At 44.4% G+C, this 21,845-nt stretch overlaps 1 protein-coding gene across 2 annotated transcripts in view; it reads right to left on the reverse strand.

Annotated features, from left to right (window-relative positions):
* CERS5 (ceramide synthase 5) overlaps window positions 1-14,811 on the reverse strand; it is a 38,721-nt gene extending 23,910 nt beyond the window's left edge. Inside the window, exons 1-2 of one of the 2 annotated variants that reach the window (XR_013836027.1) lie at window positions 14,495-14,811; window positions 1,024-1,129 (exon numbers count right to left, since the gene is read on the reverse strand). Coding sequence is in view for 1 of the 2 variants with exons in the window: in XM_079966408.1 (XP_079822534.1) it covers window positions 1,024-1,129; window positions 14,495-14,694 (306 nt within the window). In the remaining variant the exon portion in view is untranslated. The remainder of the gene's footprint in view (window positions 1-1,023; window positions 1,130-14,494) is intronic. The other variant, XM_079966408.1, reaches the window with a different exon arrangement.
* Between the last annotated feature and the right edge of the window lie 7,034 nt (window positions 14,812-21,845).

Raw genomic sequence — 21,845 nt, forward strand, 5'->3', positions numbered from 1 at the left:
TAAATCCATAGTTTCTTGGAAATATGCCTGTTTCAGCATAGGTAAGGTTTTTTTTGGGGGGTGAATTATTGTCAAACCTTCATTCCTAGTTCTGCTAAAGGTTAGCCTTCTGTTAAATGCTGTTGCAAATACAGTAGTCCTTTTATCTAGGGGTACGCACCACCAGCACCTCCCCCACCAATGTTAAAACTGAGACACTTTCTCTAACAACTTCATGGTGAGTATCAACATCCCTTTTTCTAAAAAGAAAACGAAAACACTGGTTGCGTCCATTATAGTCTACACATCAATGTTCTGAGAAACCCAGACAGTAGGAAAATAACTCAACAGATTAGCCTAGTAGTGACAGTAAGAAAAGAAGTAATTTTCTTCAGAGAAAAACAGAGAACTATGGAGGAAATGACATGATCAGTTATCTTCAACAGTACCTTGCCTGGTTTCTGTTCAAACCTTATACAGAATTATAGTCTGAGTACTAGATGTACGCACTCAACACACACATTGGAAGTGGGGAGTAAACAGCAACACATACAAAACAATGTAAAGAACACATGTAGCCAGATTTTCTGGTTATGTGGAGCTAGATCAGGGGTCAGCAAACTTTTTCAGCAGGGGGCTGGTCCACTGTCCCTCAGAGCTTGTGGGGGGCCAGACTATATTTGGGTGGGGAATGAATGAATTCCTATGCCCCACAAATAACCCAGAGATGCATTTTAAATAAAAGCACACATTCTACTTATGTAAAAACATGCTGATGACCATCCGCAGGCCAGATTTAGAAGGTGATTGGGCCGGATCCAGCCTCCGGGCCTTAGTTTGCCTACCCATGAGCTAGATGTTCACTATAGTAGTGAAAAGTTTATTTTCCCTGGAAAACAACAGAACTGGAAAGAATGAGCATTTTTTAAAATTTAATAACATTTATATCCCCCATGCCTCCAAGGAGCTCAAGGTGGTATGTATGGTTCTTATAACCACTACTCATTCTATTGCATTCAAACAAAAATTTGAAGCATCACTCACCTTAGTGATAGATGTAAACACCTTTTCTAGAATTGCATTGGGTTGAGCTGTGCGAGGTTCAGAGTTTTGAATGTTAAGAAGTGCAGCACATGGTCTTGCAATAAATCTGGAGGGGAAATCCCAAAGATGTAACAAATGAATACAGAGAAAAATAACCCAGAATATGAAAATCCCAAATATACTGCAACTTCAGTCACATTTTTCTGCCCTGCATATGGTCATGCACACAAAAGACCACTCATATAAAAGAATAATTCTATTTAAATTTCAGTGAAGTGCAAGCTTGTTTTACTTCACACGTCTGTTTGATACGACAACAGAAAAAGGTTTCCTTAGTTTCCTCATGTATTTTCATGATACATCTTTCCGCAGGGCCTGCAAGACAGAGCTGTTCCACCAGGCCTTTGGTCAGGGCGCAGCCTGACCCCCTCCTTTGGCAATCTTTACAAAACTTTAGTTTATGGTTGCCATCAATTTGGATTTTAATTAACTTTTATAATGTTTTATAATGTTGCACTGTTTTGGTGTTGTTAGCCGCCCTGAGCCCGGCTTCGGCTGGGGAGGGCGGGATATAAATAAAATGTATTATTATTATTATTATTATTATTATTATTATTATTATATATAAAAAATAACTGGCCAGTTTAGCAAAATGATGAAAAGCAATGAGAGGATTTTAAAATTAATTATTAGACATTACCAGAAGGACCTGCAACAAAATGCTGCAGTTTGAATTCATTTTGTTCTGTAACCGCCGCCCCCCGTTCAACCCAACTTCCAACAGTCAACGTCTTCTGAGCATCCCACTGGGCGTGCCCCCCCACAGCCCCAACCCAAATACTGATTTTACTTCTGCAAACACAGGGGTTCACCTCTCTCTTGCTCATGAGTGTTTTTGTTTCAGCTACAAAAGTGCAGGGATTCTTCCCTAAAGATCAGAAATAGAATATAAGATGACAAGTGATATGATGAATGTTTCTACAAAGTGTCACCAATTTAAGAACCACAGACCAGCTTGGACCCAGTAGCAACCTTTGCCAACAGTGACTTGGTCGTAAAAGCTCTAGAAATAATGTTTAGAGGACCGCCCTTTTAAACTCTCTTTTGTTTGAGGACCCCCCCCCCATATGCTAATTGTTGTAATCTCAAGCTCCATTAACTGAGAAAAAAATGTAAGACACATATTTTTGAATGTCTCAAAAAAAATTGTGGGTTTCTTTTGTCACACAGTAATCTCAGTTGCTAAAAACTGTAAGGGGGGAGAGTGCTCTTGTTGTTTGGTTCTGCTTGCAGGTTCCCCACAAAGACCTGTGTCAACAGGATGCTGATCTAGGCAGCTCACTGACCTGATCCAGGATCTTCTTACTTCTATATAGAATTTTCAATATGGTACAAGTCACAGACAAGTTTGGGCCAGCTAGATACTACTCTGGCTGTCTTCCTCATTCATATAAACACTCTCTGAACACAATACGCAATCATATCCTGAGCATCTCAATATGCTCATTAAGATAGGTGAAGTTTTTAGAACACAAATTTCATGCCCACTCCTTCCCTTGAATAATACCTAATGTATGGGAGGGAAAAAGAAAACATTCTTTTGAAAAGAATTCTGCAGTCTAGTACTGTAGTGCAAGTACTCAAAGCACAGATCCACAGCGAGAGGTACTGGAGCCCATTTCCAAAGAGATGTTTAAGAAAGGAACGTGAGGGCCATTTCAAACATTACATTTCTGGCAGATTAACCTGTGCTAGGGTGAGGGGCGGTACATCGATAATGGGTGGCTTTAAGTTCCAGTTAAACAGATCAGAAACTGCTTTAGGGATCAGCTCAAACAAATCTGACACAAGCAAGAGGCAAATGCTTATTGATGTAAATGTTCCATGCTTCCCCGGACATACTTAAATGCACTTATCATGGGTACTGGCACATTTGTGTAGAACTAGCATGCCAGCATGTACCTATAGGTAGGTTGTGGAACTCCTCACCACAGATGTGCATCTGGCAACTTCACTATACAGTTTTTGGCAGAGAGAGAGACAGAGAAACAGACAGAGAAAGAGCACTCTTTACCTTAGGCTTTAAAACCTGGTAAATATATTTTCAAAACCCACTCTATATTTCTGATTGTACATTTTTAATACTTTACTGTCAAACCTCGGAAGTCGCACGTAAACTGTTCCAGAAGACAGTTCGACTTCCGAGGTGCAGCTTCTGATTGGTTCTTGCACTCATCGGAAGCCACGTCAGACATTCGTCTTTCGAGGAATGTTTGAAAATCAGAGCATTTACTTCCAGGTTTTCAACATTCGGGAGCCGAAATGTTTGGCAACGGAGCAGTTCGAGAACCGAGGTTTGACTGTATTTGGCATTGTTGTAGCCCACTCTGGGATCTTGTGGATGAAGGGGAGATAATAAACTAAATTAGAAGACAAAACAGCAGCAGCTACACTGAAGATGCAGCTACATCATACACTTGGTTAATATATTTGAATGTGAAAGGCAGTGCATGAAGGTTTCCATGGCTTTTACTATAACTCATAAGAATATACAGGGATGCGGGTGGCACTGTGGTCTAAACCACAGAGCCTAGGGCTTGCCAATCAGAAGGTCGGCAGTTCAAATCCCCGCGACGGGGTGAGCTCCCATTGCTTGGTCCCTGCTCCTGCCAACCTAGCAGTTCAAAATCACGTTCAAAGTGCAAGTAGATAAATAGGTACCACTCCGGCGGTGTTTCTGTGCGCTGCTCTGGTTCACCAGAAGCAGCTTAGTCATGCTGGCCACACTACACGGAAGCTGTATGCCAGCTCCCTCGGCCAATAAAGCAAGATGAGCGCCGCAACCCCAGAGCTGTCCGCGACTTGACCTGACGGTCAGGGGTCCCTTTACCTTTATAAGAACATACAAAGAGCCTGCTGGACCATGCCGGGGACCCATCTAGTCCTATTCAGAAAGCTACAAGCGAAACATGAGTACAACAGCACTCTCCTCTCCCCTCCTGTAGTTTTCAGCAAATGGTATTCAGAAGAATTACTGCCACCAATGGTGGAGGCAGAGCAGTCATCACATGTAGTAGCCTTTGATAGCTATCTCCATGAATTTGTCTAATTCTCTTTTCAACTGAGTGTTCCAGTTTTCGAACGATTTTCGGAAGCTGAACATCCGACATGGCTTCCGCAGCTCCTGATTGAGTGCAGGAAGCTCCTGCAGCCAATCGGAAGCCGTGCCTTGGCTTTTGAATGGTTCTGTGAGTCGAACGGACTATGCATTAAATTGACAAGCAAGGTACAACTGTACACCTGTTTTAGTCCTAAGTACACTGGTTCTGTAGTTCATCTCTATGTCACCAAGTTTATCAAGCAGCCCAAACCAATTACACATTACACTAGTTTGCCAAAATTAGACCATAATGTTCTACACAAAAACTAGAACATACAGCATAAACAACAACACATTTCCTTTCTATAGGGCTGTATGTTTGCAGGCACCTCAATTCAAAAGTGCAGGATTCCTCTTTTTATAATGGGTAATGGAATTGGGCAACAGGTGAAGAAATTCATTTAAAATTTAAATTTAAATTTAATTCATTTAAAATTCATTTAAAAGAAGGTGAAGAAATTCATTTAAGAAGTGCACTGATCACCAAAGATTTCATAGCTGCCATTTAGCAAACCGATCCAAGTACAGTAGATGAATCTGCACTCATCAGTCTTTCCTAACAATGGAAGTCACCCAGCTGTGGGCATATTTTATTAGATGAAAAGTTTGCTAAACCCACATAAAGGTAAAGGTAAAGGTACCCCTGCCCGTACGGGCCAGTCTTGACAGACTCTGGGGTTGTGCGCCCATCTCACTTAAGAGGCCAGGGGCCAGCACTGTCCGGAGACACTTCCGGGTCACGTGGCCAGCGTGACATCGCTGCTCTGGCCAGAGCCAGAGCCGCACACGGAAACGCTGTTTACCTTCCCGCTGGTAAGCGGTCCCTATTTATCTACTTGCACCCAGAGGTGCTTTCGAACTGCTAGGTTGGCAGGCGCTGGGACCGAGCAGCGGGAGCGCACCCCGCCGCAGGGATTCGAACCGCCGACCTTTCGATTGGCAAGCCCTAGGCGCTGAGGCTTTAACCCACAGCGCCACCTGCGTCCCTTAAAACCCACATATCAATTACCTATTACATTTTCAGCAGTTACCAGCTCAATTCATATTACACCACACCAGGCATAGTGCCTGTGTCTCCAGTATGGAAGACAACAAAGGTCCCAATTCAGTTACAGTATTTGTCTTATATCCAAATGTAATAAAAACAGCAAGATGATGATGTGAATTAAAAGGCATACTCTGGCATATCTCATTAAAGGCTCCCCGCTCCACCTAATAAAAAAAAATGCAGTGTTTGCTTATACAATCCTATCATTATACATATTAGCAACTGCAACTTGTTCATATAACTTGCTATAAAGCGTCAATGCGTAACACTTTTCTCTCTTGCAATGAATTAACCATCTGAAACTCACCTTTCAGAGGTACAGCCTTGCTAACCTGTTGCAACAAAATAACAAAGCAAGAGAAGAGCTGTGTGGCACTCATAGGAGACAAATGTATTTATTATGGGCATTTCATGAGCCCAGGTTGCCAACTGAAAAGTAACACGACATGAATCTGATTAAGCGGCTGCCAGTCCATGAAAGCTTAAGCCACCATAAACATGTAAGTCTTTAAGGCGCCACAATGTTCCTTTATAGCAAGGTACAAAAATGTAAATTGATCAAACTTTTTGAACTGCTCAGTATCAAACCAGCCTCTCATTTAAGCACTAGCTTGGTAACCAGAAGTGACAAGGAACTACATTAAGGTGAATGCGTTGAATTCCATGGAAGCAAACGAACAGGCTGATTGGAGAGGAACCAAGTGCTCAACTGCCAAAGGAGACAAGCCCTCTACCTCCATAGTCAGCATAGAAATGCAGCAGTATGCTACAAGGAGGGCACAACTCTCCATCCCACCTCTGCCAACCCCCAGTAAGCTAGTACTGTATTTCTTTTTGGAGGCTAGTAACTTGTGCAAGCTTATTCACAAGGCTGCACTTACGAAGACAGTTTGGAAAATATAATGGATACTAACTGGTATGAAGTGTGATCTCATAAACTGGGTGAAAACAAAGTACGTTGCTTACCACAGAATGCTTGGATCAAATTCAAGGCGCGTTGGTGTACAAGCAGCTTTTATCAAGTAACTCCTGCTCCAATATAATCATCTCCAAAGTTTAAGATCAGCCACGATGGCCCTGGTCCATGCTTTCACTCGTGCAAGTCAGATTGCAAAACGTTTAATTGATTTAAGGGGTCTTTAAATTAGTATTACATAACTAAGGCTGTGTACCATGATACAATTCAGTTTTAAAAGGAGGCTACTTGGGATTTCTACATATGTCATAGCGAAGGACAACGATGAATACAGGTATTAATGACTTTCCTGGTTTAAACTATGCCTCCCTATATTCTGTTAGACCACTTCTCATCAGCTGCATCCAACATGGCCAGTGGTGAGGGATGATGGGCATTGTAGTCCAAGAGCAAGTGGAGGGCCAGCAGGTTATCAGCCCCTGATATAAAGAGTTGTCTGTATCTTATACTTTCCACCACACATAGACAGATTACCCATGTGGGTTAATTAATAAAAGGCTTGGCTGGATGTCTAGATCCACAGCAAAGGGCTAAACACACTCTCCAGCAAGAGGCAGCCCCCAGCAGAGTATTAAAGTCACAGAATCATACCACACAGTGAAGCTTTAGGAAAATGTAGACTGTTAGACCTTTTAAACACCCCGTTTAGTCCATTTACAATGCTTCCCCTCTACTCCTCTTGAAATGAGCAGACCACACCATTAGTGAGTTTAAAAGCTCTACTTACAAGCTCCAAAAGTCACATTTAATGTGTTATTCTGTGCAGTAGCAAGGCTATTACCTCATCACTGTTATTAATTTTGAATATTAATAGGTAAAAATCTTCCATGGGTTTAGTCTTGTGTAGAAATCTTCTGGGGTTTAACCTTCCATTTTCCAGTGTACCAAGTAACAGCTAAGTAGGTTCTGGCCAGCAACCCGAAAGCTATTTCACAATTCATCTCTAGATACAAGAGATAAACATTTATGCCCTAAAGTACATTCCAAAAGTCAACCATAATCTAAAAAGACACCTGAGGATTATAAACATGCATTTTGTTTCTGAAACAAACATATACCGGTATTTTGTTTCTGAAATACAATTTGCTTTGTTTCCTTGGGTTCTGTTTCCTTATGCAACTACAGCATCCTTCAATGAGACAAAAGCAGACACACCAATGTTTATGCACTTTAATGCACTCCAAGTTTTTCTTTAATCTACACTCTTTTGTTAAAATGCATCTTTTTGAAAAGTTCAGTGCACATAACATTGAACCATCTCAGTTCTATCTTCAAGTCTGGAGTAACCTAGAACTCATGGCTTCACTGATGTTCAGTCCCAGCTGTAATCTTCCTAAATTCCTGTCTACGTGCAGGTTTTTAACAATGCAAACTTAACTCCAACAAGCTTGGACTGTGTATTGACCATTGACAAGACACCTCTGCTGAGTTGAGGCTATGAGAAGATAGTACTATTTTAATACAAAAATAAAGCAGCCTCAGAAGAAAATTCAACAGATACCATATATGTTCTATTCATGTGTCCATCAGAAGTATCACTCTACATACAGTGGTACCTCGGGATACATATGCTTCAGGTTACATACGCTTCAGGTTACAGACTCCGCTAACCCAGAAATATTACCTCAGGTCAAGAACTTTGCTTCAGGATGAGAACAGAAATCGTGCTCGAGGGCCACCAGGGGGCGCATTGGAAGATGGCCGACAATAACATCTCTCCGACCCACACGAGGTAATTAAGAGGCTGCTATGGGAAGTATGCAGCCTCCCCCCCCAAGGGGATGGGGGGGACTGCCTTGCCAGCGGTGTCCATAATTCACCCCCGGATTCGAAAGAAGGGGGTGCAGACACTTGGCACAAGCCCTCGTTTGAAGTCGGCTTTTCCTGACGCTGTCTCCAATCAGTGCACTGGTTCGCTTTGGCTCGAAATATATAATTGGAAATACATAATTGGAAAGAAACTAAAGCACATACATCAAGCGAAGATCGAGAGTTAAGACTGCTGATTAATGGATCTCTGTGAGCGGAGCGACGGGCGGGACAAATAAATCAAGTGATGAATCACCATTAAAAGACCGGTATGTTTGGAGTGAAACGGAAAGGAGGTGGAGGAAAAAACTTTTCTTTCTTTTTGCCTTATGTGATATTAATAATCCTCCACCCCAGAAAGAAGAATCGTTGCAATTTATTAATCACAAGCAGGAATTTAAGAACTGTGTGGAGTGAATTATTGATCAAAGAGAGGATTGGTAAACATCGGAGAACGAAGGAAAGTTTTATGGCGCAGTTTCAAACGGCGTCTCGCCAAGACTGTCTTGCCTATGAAGGACAGGGGGAGAAGGACCAGGGTCATCGGAATGCGAATGATTTTCGGAATGTGATCTTGACCTGGCAGAGCCCTCTGAGATATGTTTGGCAAGCCTGGGGAAATTAACGGACAGACTGAGGGAAAGTTCTTTACGGAGGTGTGGAAATGGCGTCTGTCCTTATGCGATATGATTTTTGGAAAGTGTAAAACCCACACAGAGGATGTTTGTTTTTAACCCGCTTGTGAAGATTATCAGAGATCGCAAAGAAAGGATTATATGATAACAACAAGAAGATGAGGAAAGTAACAAAGAGACTATCTGGACAGAACTGGCTAGAACTGTCTAATTAAAGCAGCAATATAAGTGATGTTTGGACCCCCTTTCGGAGCTTGAAGTATGGGTACCCCCAACAAAAATTATAAAATCTGGCTGTATAATTTGGAACTAATGTGATTTGGAAATAATGTGATTTGATTGGCCTGTTAATAAAAATTATATTAAAAAAAGAGAGAACAGAAATCGTGCTCCGGCGGCGCGGAGGCCCCATTAGCTAAAGTGGTGCTTTAGGTTAAGAACAGTTTCAGGTTAAGAACGGACCTCCGGAACGAATTAAGTACGTAACCAGAGGTACCACTGTATATATTAAAGGGCTCAAAAGGCATCAATTAATTTAGCTACACCACACTAAAGTGTGGGAATAAAATTTGACTGAACTACACCAAAGCAGTACACATCTTCACAGGGTCTCATCGTCTCATCAAGTCTGCAAACACTGCAAGATAATAGCTGAGATGTGAAAAAAATATTTTTATTAATCTTGAACATTAAGAACATATGAAGAGTCTGTTCAATCAGGTCAATGGCCCATCTAAGTCCAGTCTCACAGTGGCCAACCAGATGCTTGTGGGAAACTCACAAGCAGTACAAGAGTTCCACTGAACTACCGGTACTTTTGAAATGCCTCAATTTCAAAAGTGGTTTCCTGAAAGTTACACAAGAATGAGAAAACCTATTTGGATGCATACATTGCTGACCAAGTCAACTCACCCTATGACTTTATGCAACAGCCTCCCTGCCGTAATTCAAACTACTTTTGAAACTCTCCTCCATTTAAATTTGCTTCCCACACAAAGGATGAAAGGGAGTCAAAGCCTCCCCACTGACATCGGCATTGATCCAGTTCAATGTCTTACAGCAACAAGATGTCCACTTAAGACAACTTGTTTTGGGACATCCTGTTCTATAGGGAAGGGCAGAAAATAAATCTAAAATCAGATACAATATATTCAGACAACTCCTCATCTGTGTGTGAGCAGCACACACAATTTTCAGCACTGCAAGGGGGTGGGGCAGGCTTAAGTGCATCCCACTGGCCCATATGGCGCCTGGGAACACAACTCCCATGTAAATGGGGAGTTGCTTGGACCAGTCTTGTGTTATTTCACAACCTACATTAAAAAGAAAGACAAGAAGCGAGAGCCACCAACACGGAATGCCTATATCTAGACTTCTTAATTAATGCTCATATATGTGCAAACAGAGGTTACAATTTGCATTTTATGTTTATTGCTGTTGAGTGACTGAAAGTATGTAAATTGAAGAAAGGAATAAATATGACAGGATCTAAATATAAATATAAAAAGTAAACCCCTCCCCAGTTAGGCTTAGGGAGGGCAGTCTGTCAGGCCTATCACAGTTCCAAATGGCCTGACATGGACACATGAAAAACAACTACACTACCTGCAGTATTCCACAGCACTTATTAAATCCATTTGTGCATTTGAGGCCTTTCTGAAGGTTTCAGTAAAAAAATGAGGTGATCCTTTGTAGGTCAGAATACTAAGCCATTCTGCGAACGCTAAAGCTGATCTCCTGTCATTCTCTCAGAGTTTCACTTATCTCTGAGTTTCATTGGCAAAACTGAGAGGAAACAGACGAACACATAGGAACAATAGACTACACTCTCTCCTAGGGCCTAAAAAAGAGAGATATGCATATGATAAACCAGTGTGCTGCTATGATATGCCGAAAATGTGAATGCATTTCCTCTAAAGTGAGGCACCACAGACAGGAAGGGAAGAAAAAACAATGGTTTAAGAAATCTGTGGCTCAAATTGTGAGTCATCAGTCCCAGACTCCCAATGTTAAATTGAAGCACATAATTCATGGAGTGTTCACTCCAGGACATGAGGATAAGAAAACAGGCGTAGTGAAATTTTAATGGATAAATCAGAAAATTATGTATGAACATGGGAGGGGTCAAAAGGCTTCTACACAGAAAAAGGCTGTATTGTGTTGCCCAAATTTCACAAGTGAGATGCTCCATAAGGTTAGATGTTCTACCTGTCAGGGGAGGGGAGAGGAGGGTAGGAAAAGAAAAGGAGTGCATCAGGGGTGGTTGGTGATTTGCAGGATGGTCAGCCCCCTTTGTTCTCCCATCCTGCTCCCAACAGAGCACCTAACTACATCAGCCCTAAAGCTGGTATAGTTAATTTATTCTCATTGACTGCAAAGAAAGAAAAAGGAGAACAAGGGACAACAGAAATCCCACTATCTTACCACCTGCCCTAGCTGCTGCAAGCCAGCCAGAGCTTTGGAAGTGACAGCAGCAGCCCCCACTGCAAGAACTGTACTAGTCCTTTCAAAAAGGGTTGTATGACCCAAACTGCTTTGTATGGCCAGCCACAACATTCCTGAGCAGTTTTTCCCAATATTTTCAAAAAATGTTCCTGATATTCCACTTTTCAATTTATCTTCTGTACATAGATTTGAAGTCTACTGAGATTTTGATTTTAGAGCCAAATTCATGAATACAGGTTTTTCTCTTGCTACAAAAATGCTATTTTATAGGGAAATCAAACAAAAACAAAGTCAAACGGGTACTGAGTTTAATGCATTTTTGAGTTTTATAGTTCTTATAGCTTTAATAATTGTTTATGTATAAACTACCTGGAAGCAAAGATCAAAACTCAACAGGCACGTTGAGCTGTGAGCTACTTGGAACCAAGTGAAGATACCGTATATGGGCACCAGGATGATGACTGACATCTCCACTATTTGGCTGGCTGTCACACAGCAGCGGATTTTTTTGCTGCCATGCTGTGGTGTGAATCACCTGGCTTGTGCCACAGTGCTTCAGCAAAAGAATGGAGTCTTTTGCAGCCACTGACACACATAGTAGCACAGCAGCAGAAGACTCTCCCTGAAGTGCATGGTAAAATTTCATTTTGAAACTAACATAGCTGAGACCTAACCCTAATGCTGAACTGAACCTAAACATTTAGCGATATTTCTTCTCTCATCCTGTTCAATACTAATTCATATATTAACTAAAACAGTAACTGCCTCAGTTATTTTGAACTTATTCAGACACATATTATGCAGATTGATGTCATCAACTATTATACTTGCAGAGTAAGTCCATTGGGAGTGAATGTAATAATGAATATTTAACCAAATAACTTTAATTTTTAAAACATGGTGACAGATCCAAAGTACCATGCTTCTTCCTCCATGTCACTAAAGGTAAAGGTAAAGGTACCCCTGCCCGTACGGGCCAGTCTTGACAGACTCTGGGGTTGTGCGCCCATCTCACTTAAGAGGCCAGGGGCCAGCGCTGTCCGAAGACACTTCCGGGTCACGTGGCCAGCATGACAAAGCTGGTAAGCGGTCCCTATTTATCTACTTGCACCCGGAGGTGCTTTCGAACTGCTAGGTTGGCAGGCGCTGGGACCGAGCAGCGGGAGCGCACCCCGCCGCAGGGATTCGAACCGCCGACCTTTCGATCGGCAAGTCCTAGGCGCTGAGGCTTTAACCCACAGCGCCACCTGCGTCCCCATGTCACTAACTGGTCCTAAAAGGATTCTCCCTGAACAGGATTTGTTGAAGCCTGACAACTTAAAGCTGGAAGAAGAAATTGTAGAAGCCCACATAATTGCTTAGGTGCATGCCTGGGGATCCTTGGATCTTGGCTTTTTTTGAACACGTAACACCACATCCTGTAGAATTCTATCAGTTCTATTTTATCTGCACAATCCAAATGAATTTCAGGAACCAAAATGCTTTTTCTGTGCAGCCTAAGCAGGAGCAGTGAATAACATTATAGTTAAATGTTGTAGCTTGTCTTTGCTTACCCCACCCAACTGTGCTGCTCAGTTGTAAATCCTCTTACATTCTGTGTCACCATTAAGAAAAAACAGGTAGGAATGGGCCAATATATATGTGAACCGTCCCTGGATCAAGTGATTATTCTTCTTTAAGGTCTCAAAGTTCATAACGTAGCTCAAGGTTGTCATCTGAACTTGCCAGATGTTTAACTGATAATCTATCACAGCCACTCCATAAAAAAGAAAACTTTAGAGCTGTCTTGCCCCAAAATGGCAACTAAGCATTCTATTTTGGCAACTAATGCTGCCTGGAGGTCATTTATGACAAAGGGCAGTTTGGAAATTTATTATAGGGGTGGTGAATAGATCACAATTGTCTTGTCTTCTTTATAACAGCCTCTGGTATGAAACACTTTTTTGGAAGATGCTTCTAGGGCACGCCCCAAAGTCACACTTTAAAAAAACAAAAAGCTGAGCCATATGGGAAAATTAATCCTTATATTGGGCCCACAAAGGGGAGGAGGGAAGTTCAGGAGATTTTTTTGGAATTCTCTTTTTATGTTGATTGTTGGATAAGTGATTGTAAATTTCTAAAAACTAAATAAAATTATTAAAAATGTAAAGTTGATGCAATAATAGATCTTATTCTAATTGCCGCTGCTTATACACACACACACACACACTCCTTTCTTGACAAAGTAATTATCATAAATAAGTAAAAATAAAAAGGTGCACCCCACCACCGAGACCATTCCATTGCAACTATCCAACCTCCCAAAATTTCAACACCTCTTGCAATGGTTTAACCCCATGGGTCCCAACATGGGGCAAACGCCCCGCAAGGGGGCCATTTGATTTTTAAGGGGGCCAATTCGAGAACAGTTAGACCAAGTCAATGACTTTTAAGGCTTCCTCCATGTGAACAGGAGTTCACTATTTGAACAATTAAGAATTATTATGTCGGTGGGGGGAGCATCAGAATTTTAGAGATGCTTAGGTGGGGCATGGCCAAAAACAGTTTGGGAACCACTGGTGTTTAACCCCTTTCCGTTTTAAACAATACAAATTCTACAAGCACCTTCTATATATATCAGGTATACTGGCCTCGGTCCAGTATACCTGAAGGAGTGTCTCCACCCACATCGTTCTGCCCGGACATTGAGGTCCAGTGCCGAGGGCCTTCTGGCAGTTCCCACACGGCGAGAAGCCAAGTTACAGGGAACCAGGCAGAGGGCCTTCTCGGTAGTGGCACCCGCCCTGTGGAACGCCCTCCCACCAGATGTCAAAGAGAAAAACCACCAAACTTTTAGAAGACATCTAAAAGCAGCCCTGTTTAGGGAAGCTTTAAATGTTTAATAGGTTATTGTATTTTAGTGTTTTGTTGGAAGCCGCCCAGAGTGGCTGGGGGGACCCAGCCAGATGGGCGGGGTATAAATAATAAATTATTATTATTATTATTATTATTATTATTATTATTATTATTATTATTATTATTATTATTATATCTCCTGGAAATCATTTCTCCTGCGTATTCCCCAGAGTGCAGTCTGGCTACGGAGTTCCTCTGAAGGTTTTATTATGGTGATCAACTGGGGCGGGAGGGGACGAAATAAAACGGTGGCCCCAACGTGGCGCGTGAAGCTGAGAGAAAGCCTCCGACCCCCCCCCCTCCCCAAACCCTCCTCGAGGCCGACTGAGGAAGCGGCAGCGAGGGCGACGCTACCTCTTCCCTCTCGGACCCACCCATCCCATTCGCCTCGGCCCGTCAGGCAGGCGGGCGGGCGGGCGGAAGTGTGCGCTGCTTTCCCCCCGCCGCCGGCTCCCTCCGTCCCCGCCACCCCGTTCCCCGCTTAGCCGCCGCCGCTCTCCCACCTCTCGAAGAGCTGCCTGAGCGCGAAGAGGCCCAGCGCCCCGGGGAAAGCGGCCCAAACGTGGCGGGGGAGAGGGTACACCGCCCCGTCGCCGGGCTCCTGGCGCTCCAGGTCGGCCCAGCTCACGTTGGCGGGGAACCAGAAGCGCTCGTTCCACAGACCGCTCCATAGCCACGCTGCCGCCGTCGCCGCTGCCGCCATCTTCCCGCCGCCGCCGCCCTCTCCCTCGCCGCCTGACCGGACTGACACTTCTTCCCCTCAGCAGCAGCCGCCAAGAAGAGGAGGGAGGGGGCGGTGCCGGCCGGAATCCCCGCCCATCTAGCGGGAAGGGAACGCCCGTCCGTCAAAAGCCGCGCCACGCCCTAACTTCGCCGCCGGAGGGAGCGTGAGGGAACGAGACGCATGCGCTCTTCTGCAAGTTTCTCTCTCTCTCTCTCTCTCTCTCTCCCCCCCCCCCCACCCGCGCGCACTTTCTCTTTTCATTCCGTCTCCTCTTTTAATAAAGGGAAATGTTGCGGTGGCGCGCCCACGCGCGCGGAAAGGGAAAAGGAGATTTGCCCCACTATGTCTAGGAAGAGAAATTCAACAGGTGCAGCAGCTGCCTGTTGAAAGCTGACTATTTAGCCCCTTGCCCCTTTATTATTAATAATAATAATAATAATAATAATTCCCTCAATTATGTGCTTTGTAAAAAAAGGGGGGAGGAGATGAGCACCAGGCAGTGGCGTAGCGTGGGGGGTGCAGGGGGGGCCAGCCGCACCGGGCGCAACATCTGGGGGTTAGGATTAGGGGGCGCAAATCCACGGGTTAGGGGGCGCAAATTACTTGCCTTGCCCCGGGTGCTGACAACCCACGCTACGCCACTGGCACCAGGTTGCCGCAACTGAATTAATTTTGTTCCTTGTTTCCGTCATACAAGAATAAGAGTATGCACGGCTAATGAAGCCCGGCTTGGGCGAAACACGGTTATTATCCCGGAATCCTTGTGCCATACCTTCAAGTTTTCCGTCTGATCCGATATCTACATACAAGGAACGTTGGAATCCTCAAAGCAGCAATACGTGGAACATCATAAGATAAGCATACCATATTGTGGTTAATATTGCCAATATACCAATTTAGGAACCGAATGGACTTTTACCTCCTTATAGTCCATTGGACTTTAATTTCTCTTGAAATGTTCTGTTTGCATGATGCGTTGGTCTATGGAATTACACTTTGTGAGATATTGTTTGTTGATTGTGTTTGAAATGGAAGTTACATAGCTAAAAACAGCCTGTTAAGTTGTGTGTGTTGTTACCAGGAATTCAACAGGTGCAGCAGCTGTCTATTTAAACCTGGCTATTTACCAATTTAGGAACCGAATGGACTTTTACCTCCTTATCGTCCATTGGACTTTAATTTCTCTTGATATGTTCTGTTTGCATGATGCGTTGGTCTATGGAATTACACTTTGTGAGATATTGTTTGTTGATTGTGTTTGAAATGGAAGTTACATAGCTAAAAACAGCCTGTTAAGTTGTGTGTGTTGTTACCAGGAATTCAACAGGTGCAGCAGCTGTCTATTTAAACCTGGCTATTTAGGCCCCTCAGGGGACGCAGGTGGCGCTGTGGGTTAAAGCCTCAGTGCCTAGGACTTGCCGATCGAAAGGTCGGCGGTTCGAATCCCTGCGGCGGGGTGCGCTCCCGCTACTCGGTCCCAGCTCCTGCCAACCTAGCAGTTCGAAAGCACCTCCGGGTGCAAGTAGATAAATAGGGACCGCTTACCAGCGGGAAGGTAAACGGCGTTTCCGTGTGCGGCTCTGGCTTGCCAGAGCAGCGATGTCACACTGGCCACGTGACCCGGAAGTGTCTCCGGACAGCGCTGGCCCCTGGCCTCTTAAGTGAGATGGGTGCACAACCCCAGAGTCTGTCAAGACTGGCCCGTACGGGCAGGGGTACCTTTACCTTTTTATTTAGGCCCCTCTCCTTTTTATAAATAAAATAATAATTCATTTTATAAATAAAATAATTTTAAAAATCAATTATGTGCTTAGTAAAAAAAAAAGGCACAAGGTTTTTCATCACTCTAAAATGACGGTGCAGCTTTATAAGAGTGGCTGGGGAAACCCAGCCAGATGGGTGGGGTATAAATATTATTATTATTATTATTATTATTATTATTATTATTATGCAACTGATGGCAATGCAGTACTTTCTCAACATACAGTGAGGGGGGGAAGGATTTGATCCCCTGCTAAATTTGCCCATTTGCCCTCTGATGAAGAAATGACCAGTCCATAATTTTAATGGTAGGTTTATTGTTGCTGTGAGAGACAGAATAACAACAGGAAAAACCCCAGAAACCCAGAAGACAAAAGCCAGAGATTGATGTGCATTATAATGAGTGAAATAAGTATTTGATCCCTTTGCAAAAGATGACTTAGTACTTGGTGGCAAAAACCCTTGTTGGCAATTACAGAGGTCAGATGTTTCTTGTAGGTGGCCACCAGGTTTGCACACATCTCAGGAGGTATTTTGTCCCACTCCTCTTTGCAGATCCTCTCCAAGTCTGAGATTTCGAGGCTGATGTGTAGCTACTCGAACCTTCAGCTCCCTCCACAGATTTTCTATGGGATTAAGGTCTGGAGACTGGCTAGGCCACTCCAGGACCTTAATGTACTTCTTCTTGAGCCACTCCTTTGTTGCCTTGGCTGTGTGCTTTGGGTCATTGTCATGCTGGATTACCCAGCCTTGACCCATTTTCAATGCCCTGGCTGAGGGAAGGAGGTGCTCACCCAAGATTTGATGATATATGGTCCTGTCCATCGTCCCTTCAATGCAGTGAAGGTGTCCCGTCCCCTTAGCAGAAAAACACCCCCAAAGCATAATATGTCCCCCTCCATGTTTGATGGTGGGGATGGTGTTCTTGGGGTCATAGGCAGCATTCCTCCTCCTCCAAACACAGCGAGTCGAGTTGATGCCAAAGAGCTCAATTTTGTTCTCATCTGACTACAACTCGTTCACCCAGTTCTCCTCTGGGTCCTTCAGATGTGCATTGGCAAACTGCAGACGGGCCTGTACATGTGCTGTCTTGAGCAAGGGGACCTTGCAGGCTCTGCAAGATCTCAGTTCTTCACAGCGTAGTGTGTTACCAACTGTTTTGACTATGGTCCCAGCTGCCCTGAGATCATTGACAAGTTCCCACGTATAGTTCCGGGTTGCTTCATGATCATTGCAACTCCATAAGATGCAATCTGGCATGGAGCCCCGGACCGAGGGAGGTTGACAGTTATTTTGTGTTTCTTCCGTTTGCGAATTATTGCACCAACTGTTGTCACCTTCTCACCAAGCTGCTTGGCAACAGTCTTGTAGCCCAGTCCAGCCTTGTCCAGGTCTGCAGTCTTGTCCCTGACATCCTTGGACAGCTCTTTGGTCTTGGTCTTGGTGGCTATTTTGGAATCTGCTGGATTGATTGTTTCTGGCGACAGGTGTCTTTTGTACAGGTACTGTAACGAGCTGGGATTACAGGTAAGACCTCTCCCTTACAGCAGGTGCTTCCAATCTCAGCTCGTTACATACAGTGAAGATACCAGGTAGCCTGACATCTGGCTGGTTGATAGGGGATCAAATACTTATTTCATTCATTATACTGCTCATCAATCTCTGACTTTTGTCTTCTGGGTTTCTGGGGGTTTTCCTGTTGTTATTCTTTCTCTCACAGCTACAGTAAACCTACCATTAAAATTATGGACTGGTCATTTCTTCGTCAGAGGGCAAACGGGCAAATTTAGCAGGGGATCAAATACTTTCCCCCCTCACTGTACAGTGGTACCTCGGGTTAAGTACTTAATTCGTTCCAGAGGTCCGTCCTTAACCTGAAACTGTTCTTAACCTGAAGCACCACTTTAGCTAATGGGGCCTCCTGCTGCTGCCGCGCCGCCAGAGCTCAATTTCTGTTCTCATCCTGAAGCAAAGTTATTGACCCGAGGTAATATTTCTGGATTAGTGGAGTCCGTAACCTGAAGCGTATGTAACCCGAGGTAAAGGTAAAGGGACCCCTGAACGTTAGGTCCAGTCGTGACCAACTCTGGGGTTGCGGCACTCATCTCGCTTTATTGGCCGAGGGAGCCAGCGTACAGCTTCCGGGTCATGTGGCCAGCATGACGAAGCCGCTTCTGGCAAACCAGAGGTACCACTATATATATATTTAGTTGGCCAGCAAGGAATTGAAATGTCAGTCAGTTGCTGCTATGCACTTGCAAATTTTATTTTGCAATAGGGCTGTCGTGATATTCGTCGTATTTTACAGAGGAGCAAGGAGGAAATAATAATAATAAAATGGGCTTTCCACCCCTTAACATTGCTGCCACAATCATGGTTAAGAAGCTTGTGCAGAAACATTGTTTATAACATCTCAGGACTGCTGAGCTGAAGGCATTTCCCATCTCAAGTCCTGTCTGCTGAACGATCGCAGACTCAGAGTTGGAAGGGACCATGTGGTTCATCCAGTCCAAACCCCAGCAATGCAGGAATATTTAGCCCAAGGTGGGGCTCAAATATTGGCAAAACCTATTGGTGTTTCGCAACTTTCCGACTAGTTGCAGGACCTTAGCCAGACCTAGCAGAGTACACGCAGAATCCACGGCAGCAATTGGCAACTTAGCTGCAGACAGGATAGACGAAGCAGGAACTTGTAGTTTATTATATACAGTGGACTATTTACAGGAACAGAACATGGATCTTTTGCTAGCTCTCTCTGACACGACTCACAACTCCTACACTGACACACAGAACTTTGAACCTCTGAACTCCAGAACTAACACATCCCAGTTAGTAGACCATTAATTATCACTCATTTGAGAGAGCTTGACCAATCAGGGAGCGGTCTCCATGTCTCTGTTATCACCAGGCAGACTTACTCCTTCAGATTGCCTTCTGGATGTCTGCCAAACCTTAATTGACTCTGTGTGAGTAGCTGCACGTACAGATTCCCAACATCAAACCCACATCCCCGAGTTTATACAGTGGTGCCCCGCAAGACGAATGCCTCGCAAGACGGAAAACTCGCAAGACGAAAGGGTTTTCCGTTTTTGAGTTGCTTCGCAAGACGATTTTCCCTATGGGCTTGCTTCGCAAGACGGAAACGTCTTGCAAGTTTGTTTCCTTTTTCTTAAAACCGTTAATACAGTTGCGACTTGACTTCATAGCATGCGGTGTGCGTCTCCGTAGGGGCAAGAACGTGTGAAGGCGGGTTCTGAGGAAGAGGGAGCTTTGTTTCGGCGAAAAATAGCAAGGCGCGCACACTTCCCTCCCCACAACTCCCAGTTAGGGAGGCCAGGCTCCGGGGCTCTTCTGACGGGGCTCCTTCCTTCTCTCCCCCCCCCAGCGCCCTGGCGGTGACAAGAGCGCCTGCCCGGGCCCTCCGGCGCACGCCCTGCGAGGGGCGCCCCCTACCTGCATCTCCGCGCTTTCCAACCCCGCGACGTCGACGGCTGCGGCAAGTTTGCCTCTCGGTGTGTGCGCGCGCGAGTGTGTGTTCTCCTTGCCCCGCTCGAGTTAGTCCCGGCGCAGCGCAGGCAGCAGGTGAGTCTCCCTTTGGCAGCGCGGAAGGCGCTGGGCCAGGCAAGGTCAGCTTGGGAGCCACCGGGGACGCGCCCCCGCACTCCTCTCCAACGGGCTGGATGCACTCCTCTCCGCTCACGCGCTTTTAGCTGGCTGGCCGGCTGCAGCAGCAACAGGGGCAATAGGCATCCACCACCCTCCCTCCTGCCCGCGGCGGGCAGACAACTTTTAGGCCGGTAGGAGTTTTGACTACCGACATCGTGCTTCGCAAGACGAAAAAACTCACGGAACGAATTAATTTCGTCTTGCAAGGCACCACTGTATTATAATCTCTTGAGAGACACAGGAAGGAGGCAGTAAAGCGTAAGGGGAAATCACGCCATTGCAACAAAGGAGGTCTTATTCCAATTTTGACATCAGGTCGGATTCCTCAGCTGCGCTTGCCACGCATGTGGTGTAGTGGGGCGATTTTAACAGTGCAAAGTGCAGCCAGCAAGAAAACACTGCTTGGAGTTCAGGTTGTTGTCGCTTTTACATCCATTCTCAAGCAAACCATGCAAGGGCATGGCGGAGGTCTTCTAACATGTTACGCAGCCACAAGAAGGTCGCCCCAAAAACTGACTCAGTAGTTTAACTAGAATGACAGCTCCTCTGGCTTTCCTAAATTCCAGACTCCACATAAACCGAAAGTGCTGAGATCATCATTTAAGTAGACTAGGCCTTTAAAACAGGTCCCAATACTGATCCTTGGAGGGAAATTAACTAAATTAGCAGAAGAGAACAACATGGACCAGAAGCCATGAAGTATAATACAAATTTGTGTTGGGGTAAACTTGATGCCAGAAGAATGCTCAAAGAAGCTGGAGATACTGTACAGAGTAAGTAGAACAGTTCATGCCCTGAGGGATTTCCCACAAGTTAACACGCATACAGTAAGAAAGAAAGAAAGAAAGCAATTCTCCACCCCTCTTTCTCTCACACACAGTGTGACCAAGAATATCAAATGCAAATAAAGCTTTGTAAGGGAAGAAACCGGCAATGTTGTTCTTTACAAATCAAAAGAAAATCAGAAATAGTAAAGCAAAATAGTTCAAGGAAAGAAAAAGAATCCCAAAGTGAGCTGAAAAGCAGGAAAAAACACAGCAGATTAAGACTGCAAACCCACTTATCCTAAGAATACCACTGAACTTAATGGTATCTATGTCTTAGTAGACCATAGCTGTCAACGTTTCCCTTTTTAAAAGGGAAATTCCCTTATTCTGAATAGGATTCCTCGCAAGAAAAGGGAAAAGTTGACAGCTATGGAGTAGACATGTATGGAGTAGACATGTATGGAGTAGACATGTCTACTCCATAGCTGTCAACTTTTCCCTTTTCTTGCGAGGAATCCTATTCAGAATAAGGGAATTTCCCTTTAAAAAAGGGAAACGTTGACAGCTATGGTCTACTCAGACCATACTGTTGCACTGTTAAGTCTGAGAGAAATTACCAAACTTAGAAAGAGAAAAAACAAGCAAAGGATTAAGATCAAGAACATAAAAATAATGCAAAGAAGCATGAAAAGGGTAAGATTTCCTAAGGAATAGGAAAACGTTGATCATGAGACAGTTGAGATTGCAGGGGTCAGCAGCCTTTTTCACGTGGTGGGCCGGACTATATTTTGAAGAAGAAAAAATGAACGAATTCTTATGCCCCACAAATAACCCAGAGGTACATTTCAAATAAAAGCACACATTCTACTCATGTAAAAACACGCTGATTCCCGGACCGTCCGTGGGCCAGATTGAGAAGGAGATTTGGCCACATCC

This window comes from Podarcis cretensis (assembly GCF_951804945.1).
Source record: "Podarcis cretensis genome assembly, chromosome: 2".
NCBI lineage: Eukaryota > Metazoa > Chordata > Lepidosauria > Squamata > Lacertidae > Podarcis > Podarcis cretensis.